The sequence below is a fragment of the Talpa occidentalis genome, unplaced genomic scaffold, assembly GCF_014898055.3.
Source record: "Talpa occidentalis isolate TD23 unplaced genomic scaffold, MPIMG_talOcc4v2.1 talOcc4.17, whole genome shotgun sequence".
Lineage (NCBI taxonomy): Eukaryota > Metazoa > Chordata > Mammalia > Eulipotyphla > Talpidae > Talpa > Talpa occidentalis.
Window position 1 is genome coordinate 53,676,667 of NW_023601754.1, and position 25,493 is coordinate 53,702,159.

Sequence of the window (25,493 nt, forward strand, 5' to 3'; positions counted from 1 at the left end):
ATTTCCTGACTGCTAATGTGCAGCTAATTAGGACATAGTGAGGCTGTGTCTTGGCTTCTGTCATTTGATTTAGAAAAGCAATTTTTAACAAATGAGATTAGAAATTGATGTTTACACTTTTATCCTACCAAAACAAACGTTGCAGGTGGGGGTACCTGAGAGTTAGGGTGTCTTTCCTGACAACCTCCAGGGCCCATCAACCCCAAAATACCTCTGAACTCGGTCTGTCTGCATTTGCAGGGTACTACTGTACCCCTAAAGAAGCCTTCACCTCTTTTTTTAAGCAGGTTGACTTCTGCATCTTAGGAAGGGGGATTTAACTCCTCACCCTACGCCTGCTGGTGTGGGATTTGCTTTCCTCGGGTTTGGCCAACTCCCTCCCCCTCGAAAGCCCAGGCTCCAGCGCCCGCCCGCCCGGAGGCGCCTCTCGGGAATCAGCCAGGGTGAGCCCCTGACCCTGCGCCCACCCGCGGCGCTAAAAAACATGCTTTAAAAACTAAGGCCAAGGGCCTCCCCGGTGGCGCGGCGGTTGAGCGCTGGGTTGCGAGGCTGCCCGCGGCCTCTGCAGCGCCGGTTCGATCCCCGGCTGCTCCCCGGCCACCGGAGGAGGGTCCCACATGGCGCGCAGACCTCTCCTGCCGCCCGCTGCTCCCCTCAGCAGTGTCCTTCGGTCCTTCTGCCTGCTCTGCTCCCCGCTCTGGCTCTGGTGGATTCTCTCACCCTCCCGCGCTTCTGACTGTACCCAGTGCATGTATAAATAAATAAATAAATCTTAAATAAATAAATCTTAAAAAATAATAATAATAAATAAATAAATAAAAACGAAGGTCCGCATTCGAACCAGGGAGCCCCCAGCGCTGCCTCAGACTGGCCTGGGGGGTCTCAGTTTCCCCACCTGAGCGCGCAGAGCAGGTGCCCGACGCGCCCTCCGCGGCCGCCCCCCCCCCCGCCCCACGGCCCCGCCCACGGCCCCGCCCCGCCCACGGCCACGCCCCGCCCACGGCCCCGCCCCGCCCTCCCGACCACGGCCACGCCCCGACCGGCCACGCCCTCGTGACCACGCCCAGGCCCCGCCTCCTTCTCAACCGCCAACGGTCGCCGGGCTGAGGGGGGTTCGCGCTGCGCTGCGCCCCGCCCACCCTCCCGCCCAGGTGCGTCCCGCCCAGGTGCGTCCCGCCCACCGCCCCGCCCAGGTGCGTCCCGCCCACCCTCCCGCCCAGGCGCGGCGGCCCGCGGGCTCTGCGCCAGCCCCAGGCCCTGCCTCCGCGGCCCCGGCCCCCTCCGGCCCACGCGCCCCCAGGTCGGCCTCGGGACCCCGGCCCCGCCGGCGCCGGCCAGCGGGACCCTCTCGGCTCTCCGGGCGCGGCGACCGAGGGACCCGGTGGGCCCCTGGGGAGAGACGGGACGCGGGTGGGTGGGACCTTGGCTGGGCTCCTAGTGGTCGGGGGCGGCGGGACCCCGTTTGGGCGCCGAGGGACGTGTCCTCGGGAGTTGCCCAGGGTGGGCTCCTGGGGGAGTCCTGGGGTCACCTGGGGTCTGCACCTGGGGGAGAGTGGCAGGCCCCTGTGGGCTCCTGGGGCGATCCTGGAGGTTCCCCAGGGCGGACCCCTGGGGGAGGCCCCCCCAGATCACCAGCGTGAGCTCCTGGGGGGGTCACTTGTGGGCTTTTGGGGGGAGGCTGGCTGGGCCTGGGGCAGGGCAGGCGGCAGGCTTACCTGGCTGTGTGGTTGCAGGTGCGCAGCTCTGCGCTGGATCCGGCCTTGCACAGGGTGCTGGGCGATGCCCGGCCTGAGGCGTCCTCAGAGGGCATGGATGAGGCCGCTCTGCTCGCTGGGATGCCCAGCCCCGAGGACGAGCTGGTGACTGAACTGTTTGGCGCGGAGAGTCAGTTCGTTTCTGAGCACCTCGCCCTGAAAACGCCCGTGGTGGTGAAGCGGGAGGAGGACGAGTTCCACGTCTTCAAGGACGCCTACCTGAGCCCTGCGGACCCCAAAGAGCCCCTGCTGCCAGCCTTCAGCCCCCCACTGAGTGTGGACTGCAAGAGTAAAGTCAAAGTCGAGTTCCTGGGGGATGAACAGGAGGAGGAACTCCTCGGGGAGTACCCGGGTCTCCCAGAGCTCAACCCCCTGGAAGACGCCGTGCTGCCGGCTGTGCCGCCACCACAGGCCTACAATGTCCACTTCCTGTCCTCCCTGCTGACCCCACACAGGAGTCCGGCTGTCGTGCCCCTGGGCACCTGGGCCAGGGAAGGCGCGGCCCACGCCGGGGTCCGGGTCATTCCAGTAAGAGCCAAGTGGGAAACAGGCAGAGCACCACCCCCTTTCCCAAAAGAGAAACCCCACGGCTGCAGGGGTCCCCTCTCCCGCACTTCCTGGCTCAGCAGCATCTCCGGTTGGCCTTTCGCCTTCCAAACAGGGTGCTCCCCTTTTTAGTCCCAGCTGCCGTCTGAGCATCTCGCCCCAGGCCCCTTCCCCGGAGGGGACGTGCGTCCAGCATCAGTGGCTCAGAGCCGGCCTTGCCACCGGGACGGGCTGGAGGTGGACGCCCTGCGCTGGGGCGTCAGAGTCGCTGGTACGAGGCGATGGAGTCCTCCTGTGTATGCAGCTTGCAGTTTCCCTTGAGGGTGATGGGGCTTTTGGGATTCACAGCAGGAATTCACGGTTCATTCTTGTGTCTGGTGAGCCTTGGACTCAAGGCCTCAGCGTCCCTCTGCGGCTGCTGCTTCTCCAAGCATCTGGGCTAGAAACACATTCCTGCTCGTTCTCAGAGACGGTCCTCTTACTCTGGATCGCCACTGGCCGTTCTCTGCTTTCTTCCTGCTGATATTAAATGTTCTTAAAGGGAAAAAGGATCCCAAGGAAATGTGTGCCCCCCTCCTTGGAAAACTAGACACTCAGTCATTAAATCACTTCAGAAAGTTCTAAATTAAGCCTTTGTCAGACATTTTGAGTCCATGTTGAGCTAGCTGGAGCCTGACTGCCACTCGGCTGTGCTCAGCGATTTGCCAGGACGTGATGACTATTCTTTGAGCCCCAGGTTTCAGTAAGGTATTAAGGTAGATCTCCTGGTTTGAGTCACACCCACCCTTTGAGAGATCACTGTCTGCCGTGGCTTTATAGGAGACTTCAGCATGTCACCCAGAGTCGCCATCTCCTTTGGCGGACATTGTGACCTGCCTCCTGTCTCTCCAGGCAGCTGGGCAGCTGGAGGCGGAGCAGGGGGAGATAGCCGGGGTGGGCAGGTGGAAGGCCCAGCCCCTCAATCTTCCTCACATTCTTAGCAAATTCTTCAAGAGAAGCACCCTCGTTTTAGAGGACTCAAATCTGATGGTAATTTTCTTTTTGATCATCATGACTTTTTAGGTTTTCAATTCCATCGATTTTCAGTAATACGTGGTTACTTTTCCCTATTTTTGGTGACTTGGTGTGTCGCCGACGGTTGAGAGGAGACTTGGTAGCCGTTCACCGACTCATATCCACGTGAACATGACTGAAGCAGCCAGGGAGGCTCCTCTGATTAGAAATGTCACCAAGCGCCCCAGGAGTCACACCACAGATGCGTGTTTCTGAGGCAGCAGCGAGGACTGTAGACTTCCCGCTGTGGGGGTTGGGGGCAAAACGGTTAACTTGGAGCTTGCTCTGGGAACAGCGGGGGGTAGGGGTGTCCCCATTTCAGGAGATTAGGAAGGCACCACGACTCTGCCAGTTCAAGTCCAGGCTGTGGGCCTCCAGGAGTCTTCTCGGCTGCTGGCACCATATTTTTAGAAACAGCCAGAGCACCACGGTGAGCCCACATCGCTACACTTGGTGGGCAGATGGCTTGTGTCCTGGGGGTCCCTCGTCCCCAGTGAGGCTTGCTGCCCTCTAGGGAGGTGACAGTGAGGAAGAGGGGCCCGAGGGGCCAGGGTGCTGGCCACTCGCAGAAGGAAATTCTCAGAGAATAGTATATGTTGGCAGCTGCAAGGCCCCATGTGGGCTCTAACGTGGCGACTGCTTTTGTAGGTGGAGATCAAAGACGCAGGTGCTCCTGTCCCGAGTAACAACCCAGAGGAAGCAGCTTTCCAGAACCCGCTGGCCCAGGAGCCCTGCTGCAAGTTCCCGTCTCCCCAGGAAGCAGAGGACGCCTCTGGCTGCTTGCACAAGAAAGACCCGAACCCCATGGTAATTATGCAAAGAGAATAACCTGGAGTTCCGAGAGGCCGGCCCAGCACACACCTGACTCTCGTTCCTAAGCCAGAGGTGCTTGCTGTCTTGGTCACTGCTTTTCACCTGTGTCCTGTGGGGTCAGCTCTCTGGGTGGTTGCCTCTCAAAACGGACATAATTAGAGCTTCTCTAATGTTCTTTTTCTCACGTGATTCTCATTTCGAGCTGCTCTTCACAGGCCAAAGATGAGCACTGTGCTGTGTTTGTCGAGGAGGTAGCCATAGTCACATCAGACAGGCCGGTCTGGGCTGGCCCGGGACGGGCAGAGCCTGAGCCCGTGGTTTGGCATGTGGTTGGGAGGGGCTGAGGTCCTGGGGCTGCAGGGCAAAGCTTCTCCCTTTCCTTTCTGCCTCCCAATTCTTTGTAGCACCCACTAACACTTGCGCAGGAGCAGTAACCCACATCTGTGGTTTGAGATTGTGCCAACAGGCACGGGGCAGGTCACGATGGATTCAGGCAGACCGATGAAGGAAAGTCCTGGCACCCTCGGGGGGTTTTTCAGGCCTCCGTGCTCTCTCAGGGAGCCAGGCGCACAAGCACCCCCAGCAGGGAGCTGGCAGCGAGGAGGCAGGCACGGGCCGGATGGGGTGCTAGGAAGCAGGCAGACAACCGAGCCTCCAGCCCCTCCATGAATCTCTATGTGCTTTCTCTGGGCTCTCTCTGGGGTGCTCGTGTGGTCCCTCCTCTCCGTAGTCACGCAGCTGGTCCTCCTGTAGCCGTCCGGTTGCTGAGTGACGCACCCTTATATCCCCCCCCAGGCTCAGCTGCGCGTGCTCACGCACGCCCACTCCACGCTCCAGGGTCCACCATCAGGCCCACATGCCCTGCGCCCACGCCCCCAAGTGCCTTTCTCATTAACGCGAACAAGGCCGCAGTGATGGCTGCAGAGGCTAGTGGCAAAAAAAGCCTCATCAATTCCATTTACCCTACAGTGCACTTTTGCGTGTTTGGAAGTTCGTTTAATGCTCCCGCCAGCTCTGCATCATAGACATTACTCTTATCTCTGGTTGGTGGGTAAGAAAACCGCTGTTTCATGGCCTGCGTGGACTGGTGACTCCGGGACTCCGGGTCCAGGGCAAGCCTGGGAAGGCGGCAAGAGTCCTTTCCCAAAAACCTTCTTGCACAAAGAGCCAGTAGTGGCCTCGTGCCCAGGAACGTTTCAGGCGGCCAGAGCTCAAAGGCCTTCACGTGAGCTAGAAATCCTTTAGAATGAGCTCATCGGGGGCCATGGCTGGGCTGTGGTGACACAGCACTCGCCCTGGCTGAGAGGGTCTACGCAGGCCCGAGGGTGCTAAGGCAGAGCTATTCCAGAGCCCCCGGGCCAGCTGAGCAGGAGGAGAAGTTGCAGTTGACTTCTGGGTGATGTCACACAGGCCAGAGGGCCGCGGGCCCGGGTGTGCCGTGGACAGCCCCGGGGAGTTTACTCTGAGCCTCTCCGGGCTCTGCGCACGAGTGTCCGAAACACTGTCCTCCAAATACGAAGTTCGGGCACATGAGTTCTGGTCTCTTCTCCAGCGTCAGCATGAGCTGAGGGTTTGACCCCATGACCTGCACCTCGTTTTGCTAACAGTGACCTTTCATGATTTGTTTTGGGAAACTCAAAGGCACTAAAGGCAAACCACAACTTTTATGGGTATTTGCAGTTTTGCCCTCGGAACCAGGAGCTGCAGGCAGGGGCCTGCCTCTCTGGCTCGCCTTCTCGGGGCCTTGCCCGGCAGGCTGTGCGAGCCGAGGGCGCCTGGCTCTGCCGGCTGCCACAGTGCGCCCCGGGCTTGCTGAGGGTTTGCTGCCATCAGGGTCCACCGCCAGCGTGCTTGCCAGGCCTGGGGAAATCGCCACGCTTCGTAGATGTTGCGGTGCGTGGGTAAGGCTGCGTTTGTATGAAATAAAAGAGATGGACATTTGAGATAATCCCACGTTCAACAATGGGTGGGTGTGTCCCAGGAAGAGCAGCTATTGTGAGACTCAGGATCATCCAAGTCTCCGACAGCTGGAGACCGGGTCAGCTTCACAGGGCCGGGAGTGGAAGGAGGGCCAAGGGAGGGGGCGCAGGTCGTCCGCTCCTCACCCTCAAACTCGGTGGTGAGGAGCCGCAAGGAGAAGCATGGAAAAGCACGGCAGCGGCTGGCCAGGGTGCGGCGGCCTCTCCCAACGCTCCCCTGCGGCTGTTTGCTCTGTGGAGCCTGCAAGAGCCTGTTCCTGTGAACAGAGGCTGAGCATTCCCTGTTAAAACTGCAAACCTGGATTACAGTGGCTTTCTCAGACTTAAGCTTATTTCGTCCACCTCACTGGGTGTCTTTTAAAATGAAAGCTGGGCCTCCCTGGTGGCACAGGGAGTTGAGCACAGCTCAACTGTGAAGCTGTCTGCAGCCTCTGCAGCACGAGTTCCATCCCCGGCCAGGGAACTACCCACATGGCGCGGCAGACCTCTCCTGTCTCCCCGCTGCTCCCCTCAGCAGTGTTTTTCAGTCAGTCTGCCTGTTCTGCTCCCCGCTCTGTCTCCGGTGAATCTTCTCACCCTCCCATGCCTCTGGTCTATCCCCCAGTTCTTGTATGCTTAAATAAATAATAATAAAGATAAACTTAACAAAAAATAAAATAAAATATAAGTGAAAGCTGACTGTTCTCTTCCATTCCAGGTGATCTGCCAGTTGAAAGGGGGCACGCAAGTGCTGTGTATCGACAACTCTGGTGCCAGGGAGCTGAAAGCACTGCATCTGGTTCCCCAGTACCAAGACCAGAATAACTACCTGCAGCCAGGTACGGGGGTTCGCCTTTTAAATTATGTGCCGTGTCATATGTAAGTCGGGAGGTGACTGATGTTTGACTCTGTATGGAATAAAGGTGTAGCTGGCATTAGTGCACTAGAACAGACAAAACTGTCTTTCTAGACTAAGCTCGTACATGCTGTTGGCTCCTCAAGTTCTCGGCTGCAGAGGAGCTCTGTGACCTAATGGGAGGGGACCCCCCACCACTGGCCTCGAGGCACCCAGACAGGCTGGGGCCCTGCTCAGCTGTGGTGCGAGCACGCACTTTAATGTAAACCTGCTATGTGGTCAGTGAGGACCATCAACCCCCTTTCGCTACCCTGAGTTCTGGAATCACTGCATCAAGTGCTGGTTTATGAAGTTCATTTACTCAGAAGTTTCTTTAAACTGGCACAGTAATAAAAAAAAAAATGACCTACAAGTACGTGGTCATTCTAAAATGCCTTATGACTGATTAGAGACGAAATGACCTCATCATGGGACTGTGTTTACCCAAGTCACACACTAGATCTTGAAAACCATCCTCCTGTGGGTGGACGACATACTCTAACTCTTACACGGCCAGAATCCTGCATCATCAGACAACTAGCTGACCTTGCCAGTAATTTAAATCAGTATTAAAGCTGGATGTCATTTCCGTGGCCTTTGGAGGCCAGAGTGAAGGAAAGTGACTGCCACCCCGTGCTAGTGGCCCCACACCCAGGGTGGACACAGCGCTGGCCACCTGGTTCCCGTGGTGAGAGGCACGGCTGGACTCTTGTCTCCAGAGCCACTTTGCTGTGCTCCAGCCCCCCATTTTCTGACTCTGCACCCCAGGGTAACATATGCCTGTGCTCCCCTACACCGGCCGGGGCCTTCTCTCCTAATTGCCTTCCTCTGGCACACGAGATCCCGCTGCCTTTAGATGCTTGCCATACGATCACACCCCCCTTTGCTGTGCCGTGTACGTGTTCAATTTCAGCATAAAGGAGACGCGTCCAGGACCTAGTCTTGCGGCGGCTCCCCTGAGCCCGGAGCAGACACTGCTCAGCATGAGGCCTGTCCCCACCCCGGGACCTGGCCACACAGGACCCTCGCGGCCCGGGAATCGGTTTCCACCCGGGGCTGTTAGGCCAAGGAGACACCTACAAGTTCCAGTCTTAAGCAGTTTGGTCCAAATAGCCTTATAAGTATCCACAAACCAGCAAGTTGGGGACCCTTGGAAAGAACACGTCCAAGCTGAAAGCAGTTCACACAGCATCCGACAGGCGTCGCTGTGCCCCCTCTGAACACTCGGGGCTCCGCCCCCCACTCCCGGGCGAACTGCCGGGGCACCCAGCACAGTGTGGGAATCTGGGCACCAGCAACAATTTAGCAGAGAAAATTATTCTTGAAGTTCAGTAGTTTTATTACAGAATAAAAGGGTGTAAATAATAAAACTAGAGAGAGAAAATAAAAATAGAGTCAGGATAAGCTTGGAGACTGCACGTGGGAGGCCCGCGCTGCATGGTTTTTGCTCTTGTTCCGTGTCAAGTGGAACAGTGCCCGCTGGGAGCTGATGGTGACTGTCTTCCTTGCAGATGTCCCCAAACCAGCGACTACCTTAGTAGGAAGACTTCTGCCAGCCCCAGCAAGATTAAATCTCATCACCCAACAAGTGAGTCGTTGTCTTGATTATAAAACACAGCTGGGCGTTATTGTCCCTTGGCGTTTTGGTTGTCCGTGGCAACAGTTTAGGGACTATGATTTATGTCCCATTGAAAACTCAACAGTGAGACATTCGCCGGGAAGACCCCTTCAGCACTGGGCCAGGCCGGGGGTGCTGGAGCAAGGCCAGGACCCTCTCCGTGAAGCTGCTGGGCCTCCCTGGTGGCCCTCCTCAGCCCCGACCCCACCGGCCTGTCCCTGCTGGCCCGTCCCCCCTGGCCCCGCACACGCTAGGCCTAGAGCACCCCTTACGTCTCAATGTGCTCACAATGCCTTGTGAGAGTTCAGTGCTTCGCGGCCTCACCATTATCTGCACAAATCCAGTCTCATTGAAACATGATCTTTTCCCCAAGACTTCTTAAAATGGTGTTTCTGGCAGGGTGGCTGCACGAGAAGGTGACGCCTACTAGATAATCAGCACGTTTTTCTTCTTTTTCCTTTTCCCTATATCTTTTTTTAAAGATTTATTTATTTATTTATTTATTTATATAAGCACTGGGTACAGTCAGAAGAGCGGGAGGGTGAGAAAATTCACCAGAGCCAGAGCGGGGAGCAGAGCAGGCAGAAGGACCGAAGGACACTGCTGAGGGGAGCAGCGGGCGGCAGGAGAGGTCTGCGCGCCATGTGGGACCCTCGCCGGCGGCCGGGGATCAAACCGGCGCTGCAGAGGCCGCGGGCAGCTTTGCAACCCAGCGCTCAACCACTGCGCCACCGGGGAGGCCCAAAGCTTGTTTTTAAATTTCAAGTTTTGGGGAGAGGAGGGAACGGGATAGGTTGTTTATTTGTGATTTATACAAATAATCTCAAAACCTAATTAGATCTAACACTTAACAGCTTGAAATTCTGATAAGAAATGAGGTGACACCTCACTTCTCTGCTCCCCTGGGGGTGTCCTCTCTGGCCCACAAGCACGAGCAGCCAAAGACTGAGAAGTGAGAGCTGGGGGAAGGTGGGAAAATGAAGATCACGCTGCAGCTTTGGATTGGTTAAAATTGACCACAAAACATTTTTTTTAATGTATCTCTTTTTTTTTTTTAAAGATTTATTTATTTATGCATACAAGAACTGGGGTACAGGGCAGAGGTGTGGGGGGCGAGAGGATCACCAGAGACAGTGGGGAACAGAACAGGCAGATCTACTGAAATCCACTGCTGAGGGGAGCAGCGGGGAGACAGGAGAGGTCTGCTGCGCCATGTGGTTGCTCCCTGGCCAGCTGGGGATTGAACTCGTGCTGCAGAGGCTTTGGATTGCTTCATAGTGCGGTGCTTAACCCCTTGCGCCACCGGGGAGGCCCACACAAAACATCTTTTGAAGAGCTATGCTATGCTAAGAAGATAAATCCAGAAACGTGTGGCTCACAGAAACGCTGACCTGAACGTAGCTCAGAGTTTATAGTTCACGACGATGAGGTGGCGGCCCCGGCCCAGCCTGCTGACCACACGTGTGTTCTGCCGGCCAGCGTGTCCACGGGCTGCCCTGGCCCGTAACCCAGTGCCCCTTGTCCACGGCCAGGCCGCCTGCCACGGGTCTGGGGGGAGGCTGGGCGGCTCCCCGGCACTCCTGCAACACCTCTGCCCGGCTGTGGGCTGTGAGGGGGCCCTCCGCGGGGACACCTGAGGGTGCGGGGAGGGCCCCCTGATGTGACCCTCTAGGGGAAAGGCAGCCCCTGTGACCTGTACCCAGGGTTGGCGGGTGGGAGCTCGGAAACCCACGCTAATTCAAAGCACGCCTTTGACTTTGTGCAGCTCGACAACGGACCTCTGCCGCCGGCCGCCAACGGGGCCCCCTTCCCCGCGGGGTCAGCTCTGCCAGGACCACCCAAACTAGCTCTGGCTGGGTAAGGACCACGCACTCCGCTGGCGTTTATTTAATGTGCGAGTTGACGAGGCTCTTGGGTGCGTCCGGGACTCGGTGTTGTGTGCAAACTTCACGGTGTCCGCAAAGCCGCCCGCGGTGAGCCTCGCCGCCAGGTGCCGCCGAGCCTGCCGGTCGCGGGGCCTCCGCTGGGCCGGGGTGGAGCTGTCGCCAGGGACCGCCGTCTGAGTTTCTCTTTGTGTGGGCTCAGCTGCTGTGCCCACTGCCGCCGGCCATGTGAGCAGGTGCGGGCAGCTGGCCGTGGTCCGGCGTGGCTTGGCTGCCCGGCCTGCCCGGTGGGCTGTCAGTGGTGGTGCCGGCCGGTCGCCAGGGGCATGTGGGCACCACCCACCCAGGACCACGTCTGCCACGTTACAGCCCCATTTATAACCGTAACTTAAGCACAGCCAACGAGGTGGCCGAAGCGCTTTGCCGAGGGGACGCTCCACGCTGGCCGGGCGGCAGCCCTTTCCGGGATGGCTGCGTCCTGGCCCGAGGGTCTGGCAGCCGCTCCGCGGGACCTGCTGCGCTGTGCTGCCCAGGCCGCGGCGTGTCTGCGGCGTTGCTGAGCGGGAGGTTGGGGTGCGGCGGAGGACGCATGAGCTGTTCTTGGGGATGCGGCCTCCTGTTCCTGCTCTCGGGCCGCAGGGCCGGTGGGGCGAGGCGGTCACCACTTGGGTCCCGCTAGCCGTGGCCTTGACCTCTGGGAGAACTGAGCAGGGTGAGCCCCTCCCACCCAGCCTTCGGGCCCTGGCTCTGCAGGGCAACCTCTGCATCTTTCTGACCCTAGGGTGCCTCGGGCCAGGGGCCTCACAGCACTAAGTGCTTTCCTGCGTCTAGAACATTCCGGGGGATTGGAGCTCGTAGGACTTTATTTCAAATGTGTCCTGGTGCCTTTTGCGTTTCCTGGTGGCATAGCTGGGCGGCCCCGAGGGCGGTGCAGGAGGTGCCCCTGAAGAGCCCCCACCCTCGCCGCCCCTCCTCCCACCCTTGCCTCCCCGCCCAGCTGGGTCTTCGCAGCCACAGTTTTCTTTATTGAAGGAGTCGTGCCTCTGGTGGACGAGTTTTGTTATACACGACGTGTCAGGAAAAACAAGGGCTTTGCTGCAAATAATAACTTGACTCACTGCCACCCTCTGAATCAGCCTTGATGGTTTTTATCCCAACGTTCACCTCAAACATCTCCACCAGGTTATGATTTGTGGTAGGAAGGAGCAGACAGCTGCTGCTGGAGCCGTCCCCATCACAGCCAGCCTGGCACGGCTCTGACCCCGCAGGCGTCCCTGGCCTTCCTCACCACCCCAGAGGACAGCAAGGGCCAGCAGGTCTGGGCGCATCTGCAGGGAGCCGGTCCCCACAGCAAGGCCCAAGCGCTCCACCTGCCGATCTGATCCCACAAGCCCCTCCCTGCCCTCCAGGAGGTGGACCAGCCAATTAGGAACCGGCTTGCGTGCCCACAGCAGCCACACCCTCGAGATTAAAGGCTGAATATAACCCAGGCTCCACCCACCGTGCATTAGAGCCCTGCTATCATTCCTGGCGGCCTAACAGGCCTCCTGACGAGGCCGCCTGGGCGTCCCTTCTCTGGGAGCATTTGCTGAAAGGTGAAGCCACAGCGCATGGAGGTGCCTTCCGTAGACGCTGGGTGAGGACAGTCGCCAGGGTCGCTGCTTACCCCGGGCATCCAGGCGGCACAGGGACGTGGCATCGAACCCCGGCCAGGGCCCAGCTCCCGGGTGGCCCCACCGGCCCCCGCGGTCCTGTCGGGCAGCCGCACTCAGGCTGCATTTCTTTTTTTTTTTTTTTCTTAAAGATTTATTTGTTTGTTTGTTTGTTCATACAAGCACTGGGTACAGTCAGAAGCGCAGAAGGGTGAGAGGATTCACCAGAGCCAGAGGGGAGAGCAGAGCAGGCAGATTTACTGAAACACACTGCTGAGGGGAGCAGCGGGCGGCAGGAGAGGTCTGCGCGCCATGTGGGACCCTCGCCGGTGGCTGGGGATTGAACCGGTGCTGCAGAGGCTGCGGGCAGCTTCACAGCCCAGCGCTCAACCGCTGCGCCACCAGGGGAGGCCCTCAGGCTGCATTTCTGCCTCCTTTGCCCAGTGACTCAAAAGCCTCCCGAAGGGATCACGGCAGCTTCCACCCTCTCCAGAAGTTCGCGCTGTCGTTGCCTCCATCCGCGCGGGGGTGGGGAGCCGGTCTCCGGACTTCCCCGCTGATAACCGTGCCAAGCGTTGCTTCTCCATGTCGCGTGTTCTCCGGCTTCTCGTGTCCAGGCTTTGGCGCGTTGCCCCCGGCGGGCGCGGTGAATGTAGCAAACACACTCCGGGTGTCCCGTGACCGCTGAGCCTGAGTGAGCGTCTGCCGGCCCTGCCTGGCTCTAACGCCCGCCGTCGCACCGCTGTGCCCTGCTGCTGCGCGGGCACCGCTGGGGAGTCTCCGAGTGCCCCGTCCCCTTTAAAGAGAAGGGTTTTGTTCCCCTGGACAGGAGCGCCAGACCCCGGCCCCGTCTCAGAGGCAGGCGTGAGAGGGGCCGGGGCAGGAGCAGTGACGCGACGCCGGCGTCCCCTCCTCCAACAGCCCAGCCTTGACCCAGGCCGGGGGAGGGGGGGGCGGTGGCCGGGGCGTGGAAGGCCCGGGCGCCCGAGGACGGGCAGCAGCTGCCCCTAGGTGGACACTCATGCAGCTCTGCTGCCTCACCCGGGCACATTCTCTGAACGGAGTAAGGATGAGCAGCTGGTCCGGGCTCTGGGGGTGGCTGCCGTGGCCAGTAGGGGGGTGTAGCCAGGCAGGGATGGGGGAGTGGGGGCCGGCACGGAGCAGGAGGGGGGAGCCCAGCATGGGCAGAGCCGCCTGCCGGGCACACCCTCTGCAGGGGCCGGCAGGCGGTGAGACCACAGGGCTGATGGCCCCCACACCCCAGCCCTGGAGGCCGCAGCCCACGGCCGGCTGCCCACCTGCTCTGTGGTTCCTGGGGGCACCCGAGGCCCGGACCTCCCTGCAGAATGAGGCAGCCGCGCAGCCCTGGCCCCCTGCCCAGCTGGCGGCCTGAGCCCCTCCTCTTCAGCACCCACTCACCACCTTGGGCCGCTGCGGCCCCTGTTCCCCGCGAGCGACATTTCCAGGCCGGGCCCGAGGTCTTCATTTTCTGACCGAAGGCCGCCCTGCATTCAGCAGCGCAGCCCACGCTGCTCTCTCTCCTCTGGCGCCCCAAGGACGGCTCTGGCTAATCCCCCAGCAGTCAGGAGGGGTCCCCCCGCCACAGGACGGCTCCAGGCCGCCACTCGGGCTTCCCACCCCGGTTCAGGTTTTGGAAAACTCGAGGAAGTAAAAGCGCCGTCTGGTCAGACCACACACGAGGCCCAAGCCTCGCGCGAGGGCAGGAACACAGGCTTGGGGCCGAGGAGCGCCCGCTGCACCGCCCCCCGAGGCAGCCCCCGCGCGGCGCCTAGGCCCGCTGGCGTTGAGACGCCAGCTGCTTAGCGGACTCTCCCCGAAGAGTAACCGTCTGAAAACATTTTCTTTTTTAATCTTTGTAGAGTAACTCTTAGTTCATGGGACTCAAGGTCTAAAAAGCCATGTAACTGTACCAAGTCCCAGTGTCTGAAATTGTAAGTAATCACAAATCCTTCATTATTCCATAGACATAGAAATAAGGTGGTTAGAGGCCAGCCCGCGGCTCGGCCGGCAGCCTGCCCCCGTCCAGGCCCTCAGCCAGGCCGCCGGGCCGCCCCGCGGGCCCCCAGGCCCCCGCCGTCCCCACAGGCCCCCGGGCCACCCCGCAGGCCCCCGCTGTCCCGCCTCCGGGGTCGCGTGAGCGGGTGGCTCAGCCAGGGCCGCCTGAACTCGCCTCGGGGCGCGTGTCTCGGGCCGTGGTGTACCCCCGAACCCCTCGGCGGCTGCCACGGGTGCCTGGGCTGAGCGTCAGCTGCGACACGGCCACATCCTAGCTTTCTGTACTCATGAACTGATTTGCCTCTACATTGAATTTCTCTCAGGAAAGTTCTCCCACAGGGCTGCCACTCCCCTGGAGGCCCGGCCACAAGGGCGGCAGGGCAGAGGTGAGGCGGGCCCGGGCTGGGTACTGTGGGGGACACAGGCGGCCCTTGGGCCCTGGACCGGCAGCACAGGCAAGGTGAGCGCCCCCCCCCCAGACGCCTGGGGTATCTGCCCACTGGGTGGGCCTAGTGCTCGCTCCCTGCCCCGAGTGCCCTCGCTTAGCGGGGAGGGCGCCCTCCCCGAGGTCTGCCGTGACGCTGCGTTCGTTGCTCGCTGATGGGACGGTGACGTGGGGGTGCAGACACGGGTCAGGGCCCGGGAGGCCAGAGCCTGGCTTACAGGACAAAGCTGAAAGGACAGATTGATCTTTTTTTAAGTAATGCTGAGCCGCAGGGACGGCGCGTGGCAATGTCCGAGCCGTCCCCAGTTTAGTCTGTGGACGCAAGTCGCACGCCCGTCTGAACTCCAGCGCCTCCCCAGGCCTCTGGTCGGGAGCCCCTGAGTGCGGCTCTGGGTGAGAAGGACGGACAGCAAGGACGCGCCTCACCGGGTGGAGACTTGGGTGCATGGAAGACGCGGTGGTGGTGATGAGGGCAGGGCCGGGGCTGCTAGGCGCTGGCAGCCTTGGGGGCCGGAATGTGGGATCACCCCAGCAGGGTGCAGACTGTCTCTGGGGACAGAGGCGGGCAGCCCTCAGCATGGGGAAGCAAGCGCAGCTCCAGGAAGGGCTCACCTGACTGCCCGCTGCCGGGGGGAGGCCAGAGAAACAGCTTTGAGAGGTGCTTTCCAGACAGATGGCCACGACCCCGAGGGACAGACGTTCCCCCGGGGGCGGGTGTGCTGGGGCGCAGTGGCTTCCAGACCCGAAAACTTACTGCTTGTTAAAAATAATGGGAGGATTCTAAGAGCAGTTCGCTCTACCTGCCCATCAGTGCTGCCCGTGTCCTCCTGGGTCTTGGACGTTTGAACCTTGATTGGCCACGACGTGTTCATCCAGTTGTCGTGAACCCACTTAGAACAGGGCTCCTTTGACTGAAGCAGAAGCAGAGCTAAGGGCTGAGCCTGGGCAGGGTGTGGGGGGGAGCAGCCCCTCCCTGCCAGGAGGCCGAAGGAGACTCGTTTCTCATGGGATATGGTCCAGGACATTTAATTACCCGGCCACACACTGACTTGGAACACATCCCGACTCGGGTCTTTACACGTCCTGCATTCCAGTTCAATTTTTGCTGAGATATTAGGTAGGATTTGTTAGGAATAATCATATTATCCACATTTTTTATCCTAATCAAATCTAAATCCACATTTTCTTCATCGATTGGGCAGTCTCCAACATTGCTTTTTCAAATGGACTTTTGTCTCTGAATTACCACATTAATTAACTATTAAATGGCCCAGAATTCTGTAGAACAGAAGGTCAAATCTGGGCGGTCATTTACTTATAAGCTCTTGTTCTTTATCATACTTTTGCTTTTCTTTTATATATTAAATTATTAATTTTTATAGCTTATGGTTCTAATATTAAATCCTTTGCTTTAAAAGACAGATGTTTTCAGTTGAATGCAGTTAAAACGCTCACTGCTCTTTATTGTCCATGCCTTTGGTGCCTTGTTTAAGAATCTGCCCGGTCCCCAGCTGAGCCAGATGTGCCCGTGGAATTTCTCTGACAGTTTTAAGGCTTTGCTTTCGCCCCTGAGGCCTCACGGCAGGGACGGAGTCTCGTGGGTGGCCTAGTCACTGTCCCCACGGGAAGCTCGGGGTCTAGCACTCCCGCTGCCGGACTTCAGCCTAGTCCCCCTTCTTGGTCATCGTGTTCCTCTGCTTTTACTTCCTATTCAAACAATCGTCTTGTCTTACATAAAGACCCTGTCCTGCCCCCTCTTCCTGCCCCCGCCCCCCCGCGCTCCCAGGGCAGCTTCTGAGCCTGGCGCTGGGCATGCTGACTTGCTCTGATTTGAATAGAAACACTGCCCACCTGTGCCCCGCCCCAAGGTACCTGCTGGGGTTCCCTAGAGACACCCTGTCCTGGCAGGACCCCTCTCAGCTGCTGTGACAGAGACCGCCCTGAGCCGCTCGGGGCCCGCGGAAGCGTCGCACTCCTCGTCCCCTGCATCCTTGCCTGGCCGGCCTCCCTGAGTGCGTCCCTTCTTGGGCTGAGCAGGCTGGCCAGCCGCTGCCCTCTCAGCTGCAGCCTGTCACCGGGAGGAGAGGGGAGGGCGCAGCAGCCCCCTGTCTCTCAGGACAGAAGCCGAAGCCGCCACAGGCTCACCTGAAATCGCTGTCACTGTAGCATTAAGGAGTGCGTGGGTCCTGCAGGACACCCCGAATCCAGGGAAGGACGTTTCCTGGTTTCCTAAAAGGTTTGCTTTCTCATTAGTAAAAATGAATGATAAATTTCACAAGTGCTTTTTCCCCCGAGTTTGTCGAAGGGCCCTCGCTTAATCTGATAACACGGTTTTTTGTTCTAGCGTTAACCCCTTGAATGCCAGGGTGGAACCCACTTTGATGAGGCTACTGATTTCACTTTCTGCACTCGTCGCCTCCTACCCCGGCCTCGGAGGACGTGCTGGCTCTTCACGCATTCTGTGACTTCATAGTAGGGCCCTCTCGCCTCGAGTGACGTAGCTGTGCCTCTTAAAGTGTCCAGCGTGTATTTGTATGCATATATGTGTATCTGTGTATGTGTATTGAATTACATTTTTATTGTTAATTTTTAAATTTAATTGCACTGTGGTCAGATATGTGGTCTATATGAAACTGACCTTTTTGAGATGAAGGCTTAATGTTTAGTCTATACTAGCTAAAATAATGTTTATTTTCCATTTGTTGGATGCATTTGCTACCTATTAGCTCAAATTTGTTAATTTTGTCGTTCAAATCCGCTACATCCTTATTGAATTTTGAGTGATTTCTCTTTTTTTTGATAAAAGTATGTTAAAACCTCCCACTATGAATGTGAAATTGTTTTTCCTTATAATTCCACTTGGTTTATCTATTTTGAGTCTATAGTGCGAAGAACATACAAATTCATAATTGCTATGTCTCCGGGGTGAATTGTTCATCAACTGTTAAATGTATCTCTGTATCCAGTTGTTTTTTGCCTTAAATTTTTTTGTCTGATATTAAGGTTGCTATAGCATGGGTTTCTGGTTAGTAGTAAAGACTTATGCTCCATAATGTCTCTTACTTCTCACAACTTCCTGCTGTAAGAAATGAGGATCATAGGGTCTGTGGTATGGGAGGGAGAGCAGGCTTGGCGACAGATGTAAAAGCCGTCCTCAGTTTAGTATGGCAGGGGCAGGCGCCAACTAATCAGACCACCAGGAGACGTGTGTGGCTCTTGACCAGCAGACGCAGTTTGAGCAGGTGTAAAACTCTAGACCTTGTTGGTTTTTCTCTCCATGCTGAGGTTATTATCCAGCTGTCTGTCCTGATTTCTAGTAAGTCTAGACAATCTGTCTTTTCTCTCTGGTGCTGTTAAGGTTTTCTTAGAATCTTCGCTTTTTCTATTTACTCATCTCTCCTGGCGTCCACCGGGCCTCCCAGCAGTCTGAAGCCCACAGACGTCCTCATGCTCCCGCCTCTCCGTGTCCCCCGTCCGTGCTCCCGCCTGTCCCTCCAATGACACTGAGCAGACGCGTGACCTCAGCCTCCTCCCATGGTCCTGGTCTGTCTTTTTAGACGGCATCTGGGTTAAATGTCTACACCTTTCAGTTTACTCTTTCTTTAGTTACCTTTATCCAGCTCACACACCACAAGGCTTGTGGAAAAAATAGCAGTTCCTGACGGTCTGCTCGTGTCCTCAGCTCCGGGAGCTTTCAGCTCTTTTCACATTCGCCTCTAGAAAACCAAATGACATGCCTATGTTGCCACATCTTGCCTTTTCCGTCTTGGGGTGATCTTATGTTTGTTTGGAGGTGTGGCGCTCTCTGTGCTTCCTCGCCCTACCCCATGGAAGCCCCGGCCCATGGGTCCCCACAGGCCAGTGCCGGGCCTGAAGTGGGGGCCGCTGCTTGCTGCCCAGCTGCCCCCGCCCCTGTCCCGCACTCCTGGCCTCCCCGTCGCGAGCAGTTCGTCCTTACTTTTCCTTGCACAGACTCTAGCCCCAGCCCCTCCGGTTGGCATGAGGCCCAGCGCCTGCTGCCCCTGAACTCACTCCTTTCCAGCTTTCCCGCCTGAAACTTTCGTTGTCTCTGCTGTCCCCCCACCCCAGTGACGCCTGTGCCCTCCAGGAGCAGGCCATGGAGCAGGCCACCTCCCTGGGATGGATGCGCGCAGTCGCTGTCAGGGCCGCGCTGTGTGGGCTGCTGACCTGAGCTGCTGACCTGAGCCCTCTGGCACCCTGGAGCCCCGTCTGGGGCGGGTGGGGCAGTGGCTGCTGTCCCTTTGCCTCTGACCATCCCCTGTGCCCTCCTCTTGGCCTGACGTGCATTTTAAAATGTGGTGAAAATTGTTAAACTAGTTGTTCTGGAACCGTCTAGCGGGAATGTAGCTGCAGACCACTGGTCTACCCGGTCGCTGGGCTCCGCGCCCCCCACCACCACCACGCAGTGCCCCAGGGGCCTGGTCTGTCTTCCCTCCGCCACTCCTGGAGACCGGCCGCTCAGCGCCCACCTTCCACTTTAGAGCTGGGGCTGCTGATCGGTAACCCCCGTCCCAGAACTTGGGAGTTGGTGCTAGAACCCGGGGCCAAGGCCTTTCCAGTGGCTGTGCTCCTGGAGGGAACCGTCACAAACGGGGCCGGAGGCCTGGCGAGCTGCCCAGGCCTGTCTGGGCTCCAGGTACTAGGTGTACTCGGTGCCCGCACCTGCACCCTGGGCTGGACGTCAGTTGTTATGGCTCCCTGCATGGGGGACCTGTGGCCCCCCAGCCTTGAACAGCCCAGCTTCACGGCAGCCATGAGCACTGCCAGAAAACCCACCATGGCCCTCACACTGCCGTCCAGCCGCTGGGCTGTGCCTGGGCCTTCTAGACCCAGGCATGCGGGCAGTCGGAGGACCCACTAACGATGCTGTTCTGTGGATCCCAAATTCATGGACAACTTGGTGTTGCAGCAGCTTGAGCTCCGAGGGGTCACACCTCGTTCACACCCTGAGGTGGGACAAAGCCAGAACCCAGGCCAGGCTCCCCCGCCAGGCCAGGCCCGAGAGCAGGCTCCCCTTCAGCCGAGCCTCAGGCTTTAGTGTGGCGGAGGGAGTGTCCTTTGCTCCTTGGCCTCCTGCCCACACCTTCCAGCCCCGGGAGGACGGGCGGGGCGCTCAGGGTCGCGGAGGTGCCCTCCCACCACGTGCCGGGCTGGAGGACGCCCTCGCGGTCCCTCGGCGCCCGCTCGGAGGAGGCCCGCCTGACCGCTGTGCGCTTGTCTCCGCAGGTACTGCGACTGCTTCGCCAGCGGGGACTTCTGCAACAACTGCAACTGTAACAACTGTTGCAACAATTTACGCCACGAAATTGAACGGTTTAAGGCCATTAAGGTAATCCGCTTTCGTGAGAACAGGTATTTCTAAAGCTTTTAAAGTACTTGGCCTGTTCTTAGCTGTCTCAGCGATTTCTTATACCCATGTCGGGAAAAGCGAAGGTCCTGCAGACTGCGTTGGTCGTGACGGTTCCTGGGGGCAGGGGTAGGGGGCCCACAAGGAGCGTCACATCCTGTGGGTGTGGGTGGGCTTCTGGGGGTGGCGGAGGCTCCGATCTAAGAATGTGCAAGTGTCTGCCTTGTCTTGCTTTGGGGTCCAGAGACCGGGGGCAAATCGCGTGGGGTGGAGCGGCCTGAAGGCGCAGCCGCGGGGGAGCCAGGTGAAGGGCCAGTGGCACCACCCCCTCGCCCCAAACTGCACACAAGCCGTGTCCTGGGAGAAGGGACGGCCTGTTGAGGAGGAAGCCGGGCGGCTCCGGCGACAGCACGGCGCCCCTCACAGGTGAAGGAGCCGACAGGAACTGTCCACACCCTGTGACGGCTGCTGCGAAGCTCCAGAAGAGGCAACACCACGGCCATCGAGCCAGAGCAGCGCCACGGGGGCGCATCGGCCAGGAGGGGTCGCGAGACCCCGCTGGGTGCTGCCCGTCCTCCAGCTTGGCGGGTTGGGGTTCCCGGCAGCCACGCGCATTCCCAGCCCCTGTGCCCAGTGCCCAGGGCTGCCAAAGGCTGGGCACGGCTGTGGGTTTCCGGTACGGGGCGGCACATCCCCGCTGTGAACCCCCGGGGGCAGCAAGAAGGGAGGGCCCCTGGAGCCCGGAGCCCCTTGACTGTGTTGCTGGGGACAGGGTGGGCCTCAGAGTTACGGTCGGCAGAGCCGCGAGGGCGGGCGGCACGTGCTGCACCAGGAAGGGCCTTCCCTGCCCTCTGCTCCTTACCCTCTCCGTGCGTCGGTCTCTCCATCTGCCAGACAGCAAGGGCGGCGGCTCTGAGGACGGAGGGGCCAGGACGTTCTCTGCATCCTTGCCGCCCGTCACCCCCCAGCCCTGACCTCAGGAGACGCTGCTAACCGTGGCCCCTTTTACAGCAACTCCCTGACAGGCCAACGAGGGCCCTCACTGAGCCGCACTTCAGCCGCGCGGCGGGCGCTGACGGCCTTGTGTTTGTCTTAGGCGTGTCTTGACAGAAACCCAGAGGCTTTCCAGCCAAAAATCGGCCTGGGCCGACGGGGCGACGTCAAGCCGCGGCACAACAGAGGCTGCAACTGCAAGAGGTCAGGCTGCCTGAAGAACTACTGCGAGTGCTACGAGGTGGGTGACCCACTTCCCGGCGCCGTTAAGACAAAAAAAAAGGTAGCACAACGGCTAGATACCTTGGCCTGAGTAGGGTTTGTGGTCTAAAGCCGGCTCGCTAGGACTCAGAACTAGAGCTCGTGTCTCCCGTCCAGGCCCACAAAGGGCCGGCACAGCCGCCGCGCTGATTTCTTGCCCTCAGTCACGCTCACCAGCCAAGTGCGCCGGCTCCCTTGGGCGCCCCTGCACCCCAGCCTGGGCGTCTACAGCAGCTGCTGCCTTGGGCTGGGTGTGGCTGGGCTGGGCAGTGGCCACCAGTGACGCCTGGAGGGCCCATGTGTGTCCCCTGCCCAGCCCCTGCCCAGCCATGCAGACGCTCTCAGCGGGACGGTGGCACAGTCGGTCCCCAGGTGTCCCCTGGGTGCTGTGAGCAGGCAGCTCCCAGGCCCCCTGAGGCGCCTGTCTCTGCTGAGGGCACGGAGCAGGGGCCTCGGCCCTCCCTGTCAGCGAAACCCTCCTTGAAGCCTCCCCTCCTTTGCGTGAGCTTTGGGGTTTCCTTGCATTTTATTTTTAAAAGGCTGTCATTGAAAATGTCAACAAGGCTTCAGAAAAGTCCTCCTGGCTCTGGAGACGTGGGTTGAGGGCTGAGGAGGCAGCCCCGCCGTCCCCAGCCGGGCCGGACAGCCCCACGTCAGATGTGGCAGCGACAGGATGTAAAAGCGAGAGGCCGCCCGCGGGTCTCCTCACGCCGCCGCTGCCGCTGGTGACAGGCCACAGGCCCCGCCTTCCCGGGGGGCCAGCAGCCCCCAACACTCACGGGGGCCTGGAGGGAAGAGGCGGAGGGAGGGCCCGAGGGCCAGCGTGAGTGGTCCCTGAGTGTCGGCCGGCCAAGATCACCCACAGGAGGCAGAAGGGCCTCCCCAGGCGCCAGCCTGCCCCCGCTGGGCGCCCAGGTCTCCCTGCCTGCTCGGTCCCGGGCTCAGGGCTCCCTCGGAACAGGAGCCCGGCGAGCAGCAGCCCCCCCGCGGGCTGGCACCACGCCCCCAGGAGCCCCATCGGGTGCCCCGTGTCCCCGCTCACCCCACGCCCCCGTCGCACTCCTCCACGCTGCCTTGTTCTCCGGGTGAGGAGACTGACCTCCACACGCCCGCGCGGAGGGACGGCGCTGTGGCCGAGAGCGCGCTTGTTCGGGCTGACTCATGGGCCAACCCGAGTGACCGAGCGCCGTGTGTTGCCAGGCCAAGATCATGTGCTCCTCCACCTGCAAATGCGTCGGGTGCAAGAACTACGAAGAAAGCCCGGAGCGGAAAACGCTGATGAGCGCGCCGGGCAGCGGGAGCTCCGAAGGCGGCCACTGCCTGTCACCGAGGTGCCCGGTGCTGCCGAAACCCAGAAGGGACAGGTGGGTGCTGCGAAGAGGTCGCCCCGCGTCCACCCGGGAGAAGGGGTGTCCGCCCTCGCCGTCCGAGGTCCCCGTGTTGTCCTGAGCCGCAGGCCCAGCTCGGGCGGGGGTGGGGGCCCCCAGACTGGGCCTGTGGGGCGCCACCCTCCGCGCCCCTCTGGGACGGTGGCATCCACACAGCACCTCCCGCTCCAGGGCTGAGGCACACTTGGCCTCGGTCGTCTGCTGGGGCCTCCTGGTTCCCACCGGGCCGGGTCCGTCCCCTCGATGCCCCGGCCATGCGATGGCCCTGGCGCGACGACCCCCGGCGGCCACCAGCCAGGCCGTGCTGGCGCCGGACATGCCCCTCGCTGGCACCTGCCTGGGCTGACCGGGTGGGCTGCAGCCCAGGGCCCCCACCTGGTCCCCGCGAGCCGAAGGCCCCCGGCGCTGTGCGTTGTCGCCATCGAGAGTCGTGTAACTCACCCCACCGCGGATGTCCCTTTTCACAGCCCAGCTCTCCACGGTTTTGATATTTAAAATTGATATTTCAAAATCTAACTTTAATATCTGATAACATTTTCCCGAAAGTTTTCCGCTCGAGCGCTGCTGGCAGCCATCTCGCGGCCCCTGAGCTGAGGCAGGCCCACCCCAGGCTCCGGGGAACCCAGGCCTCCAGCCTGCCCCAGCGGCCCTGCGGGGCTGACACCCCGAGGAGCCTGTCTCACCCCAGGTTCGGCTGCTCTCCCCCAGCCAGCCCACGGCCTTGACCCCGAGGCCCGGGGCCCTGCGGGCTCCTCATGGGGGGCCCAGAGTCACCCCGTACTGTCCTTACAGCCCCTCCTCCGCCACGGCAGCGGACAGTTGTGTCCAGCGCCGGGAGGACAAGGCCAGGCTGTAACTGGAGACGTTCTTTAAAATCCACCGCGGAGGCGGCCGGGCACGGGGCGCCCCTGACGCGGCCTCCACTGTGTTTGTGACAGGCGGGCGCCCTCCTGCATCTCGCGGGAGGTGGTGGAGGCTGCCTGCGCCTGCCTGCTGGCCCAGGGCGAAGAGGCCGAGCAGGAGCGCTGCCCCCCGAGCCTGGCGCAGCAGCGGGTCCTGGAGGAGTTTGGGAGGTGCTTGGCCCAGATTCTCCAGATCGAGTTTAAGTCCAAGGGGCTGACGGTCGAGTAGCGCACAGTGTGGCCACAGCGAACGCACCGGACTCTGGAGTTCAGGACGCTGCGGCAGGAACCCGAGGCCGGGTCTGCACCGGCGCCACGGCCCAGCTGGAGCTCCCCTGCCCCGGCCCCAGGCACCCCCCAGCCCATAGGGGTCCCGCCGCCCAGCCCCCTCTTTGCGGACAAGCTGCCCAACGCGCTGGGCGAGGCGGCGCCGGGGAGACGCCCCCCGTGCCTGGAGTCAGCCCTCCACGAGACGTCTCCGGAGCCTCCTGCGCTAGCGCCACGACGGTCCCCCCGACCCTCAGAAACAGCCTCCAGCTGGGCTGCCCGAAGCAACCGAGCCCCTTCCGACGCGGCTGGGTGCCCGAGTGCAGACCGCCTGGGGTCCAGGCATGGCTCCCCCAGGCCACCGGGGACGCTGCGGCCCTGCAGCCGCCAGGAGCCCCTCAGGCCCGGGCCTGGCCGCGCCCTGGCTTCCTCCTGGTTTCTGCCCGAGCCATGGACAGCTCTGCCGCCCCGGGAGCGTCCCCTCGGTGGCTGCGTTGGGTTGTGTTGCTGTTGCTGTTCGTAAAATATGGTTAAAATCACTGGTTTTCAGGAACCAGCAGATAGGACAGTCATTGAGTCGACTCTTGTTTCTGTCGTGAAAGCCGAGAGGAATAAAAATTTCAGCCGTCTTCAGCCAGGGCCGCGTCTGCACCGGGAGGGGAGATCGCGGGCGGCTCCCCCGGGGCTGGCCCCGGCCCCCTAGCTGGGGCTTTCCGTTCTCACTGCCCCAGCTCCCGCGCTGTCTGGGGCCGCGGGCGAGGGGCTCACCCCCAAACAGGGCCCCGTCTCCTGGGCCGCTTCCTTCCCTGCCCTCTCCGCTGCGGCACCTCCTCCCGGACACCGGTTACCCCTAATGGAAGGGGCGGTTTGGAGAGGGCCGGGGTGACGGAGGGGAGCCCCCCAGAGGTGGCACTCCACTCAGGGCACACCTGCTGGGGCGGGGGCGGGCAGCCCGTGGCCACGGTGGGCAGGAGCCAGGCCGGAAGTTGGCCGGGCAGCGTGGGCTACGGGCCCGGGACAGGCAAGCAGACAGGGCGTGGCCTTGACCAGCAGCCGCCGCCCGGGGCCCTGCTCAGGTGTGATTCCTGATGCCGCCCGGAGAAACTCGAGCGTGAGGGTGGCAGGAAGCGGGGGTGCGAGGGACGCAGGGCGGAGGGTGGCCTGGGGCCAGAGGACGGGTGGGTGGGCAGCCGGGCCACTGCGGCGGCTCGAGGGAAGCTGCCGGGGTGGCAGGGCCTGGGGAATGGCGGGGAGGAGGGTGCAGGGAGCCAGGCTCGGAGAACCAGCCCACGCCATGGCACCGCAGCAGCCAGGGCGGCCCAGATGCGCCCCGAGGTCGTCCTCCCCGGCCCGCTCTCGCTTGGCAAGGACCTCGGCCTCTGCCTGGCCCCCCCGGGCCTCACCTGGTGGGATCTTTTGCTTTCTGCTCCAAAGCCCACCCTCGCGGCCGGCTCCGCGCACCCCTCTCGCCCAGAGGCTGGGCCCGACGGATGGCGTAGGCAGCGCTGAGTTCCGGCCCCACGGCCCCCCGCACCCGGCGCAGGTCCGGCCAGCTTGGTGGTCTCCTTCGTCCCGGTGACAGACTCACCTGCACAACGGCGGGCCCTTGCTACCGCCCCGGGCCGGCTCCAGGCACCAGGGAGTTTGGAGCCCTCGGCGTCACGCTCGCAGCTTCGGCGGG

General features: G+C 60.8%; 1 protein-coding gene and 1 long non-coding RNA gene across 4 annotated transcripts; one reads left to right on the top strand and one right to left on the bottom strand.

The window, feature by feature from the left end:
• Positions 1 to 1,733: 1,733 nt before the first annotated feature.
• Positions 1,734 to 24,435, top strand: TESMIN (testis expressed metallothionein like protein). 3 transcript variants are annotated; one of them, XM_037517425.2, is made up of 10 exons: positions 1,734 to 2,282; positions 4,002 to 4,160; positions 6,843 to 6,963; positions 8,531 to 8,607; positions 10,403 to 10,494; positions 14,053 to 14,124; positions 19,881 to 19,983; positions 21,098 to 21,235; positions 22,456 to 22,619; positions 23,582 to 24,435. In XM_037517425.2, the coding sequence occupies exons 1-10, from the start codon at positions 1,809 to 1,811 to the stop codon at positions 23,772 to 23,774; spliced, it is 1,593 nt and encodes a 530-aa protein (XP_037373322.1). In that variant the 5' UTR covers positions 1,734 to 1,808; the 3' UTR covers positions 23,775 to 24,435. The 3 variants fall into 3 exon arrangements, with proteins under 3 accessions (XP_037373322.1, XP_037373323.1, XP_037373324.1); XM_037517426.2 differs by lacking the exon at positions 14,053 to 14,124; XM_037517427.2 differs by lacking the exons at positions 19,881 to 19,983; positions 21,098 to 21,235; positions 22,456 to 22,619; positions 23,582 to 24,435 and adding exons at positions 16,750 to 16,869; positions 16,978 to 17,668.
• Positions 16,020 to 17,081, bottom strand: LOC119249883 (uncharacterized). The gene is made up of 3 exons (XR_005126217.1): positions 17,011 to 17,081; positions 16,779 to 16,862; positions 16,020 to 16,340 (listed from the first exon to the last, which is right to left on the bottom strand). It is a non-coding gene; the product is annotated as an uncharacterized LOC119249883 (long non-coding RNA).
• Positions 24,436 to 25,493: the final 1,058 nt, after the last annotated feature.

Coding starts and splice junctions, on each gene's coding strand:
- TESMIN (XM_037517425.2), top strand. CDS start 1,809: ATGGATGAGGCCGCTCTGCTCGCTGGGATGCCCAGCCCCGAGGACGAG. Junction 2,283..4,001: donor CCGGGGTCCGGGTCATTCCA/GTAAGAGCCAAG, acceptor CTGCTTTTGTAG/GTGGAGATCAAAGACGCAGG. Junction 8,608..10,402: donor TAAATCTCATCACCCAACAA/GTGAGTCGTTGT, acceptor GACTTTGTGCAG/CTCGACAACGGACCTCTGCC.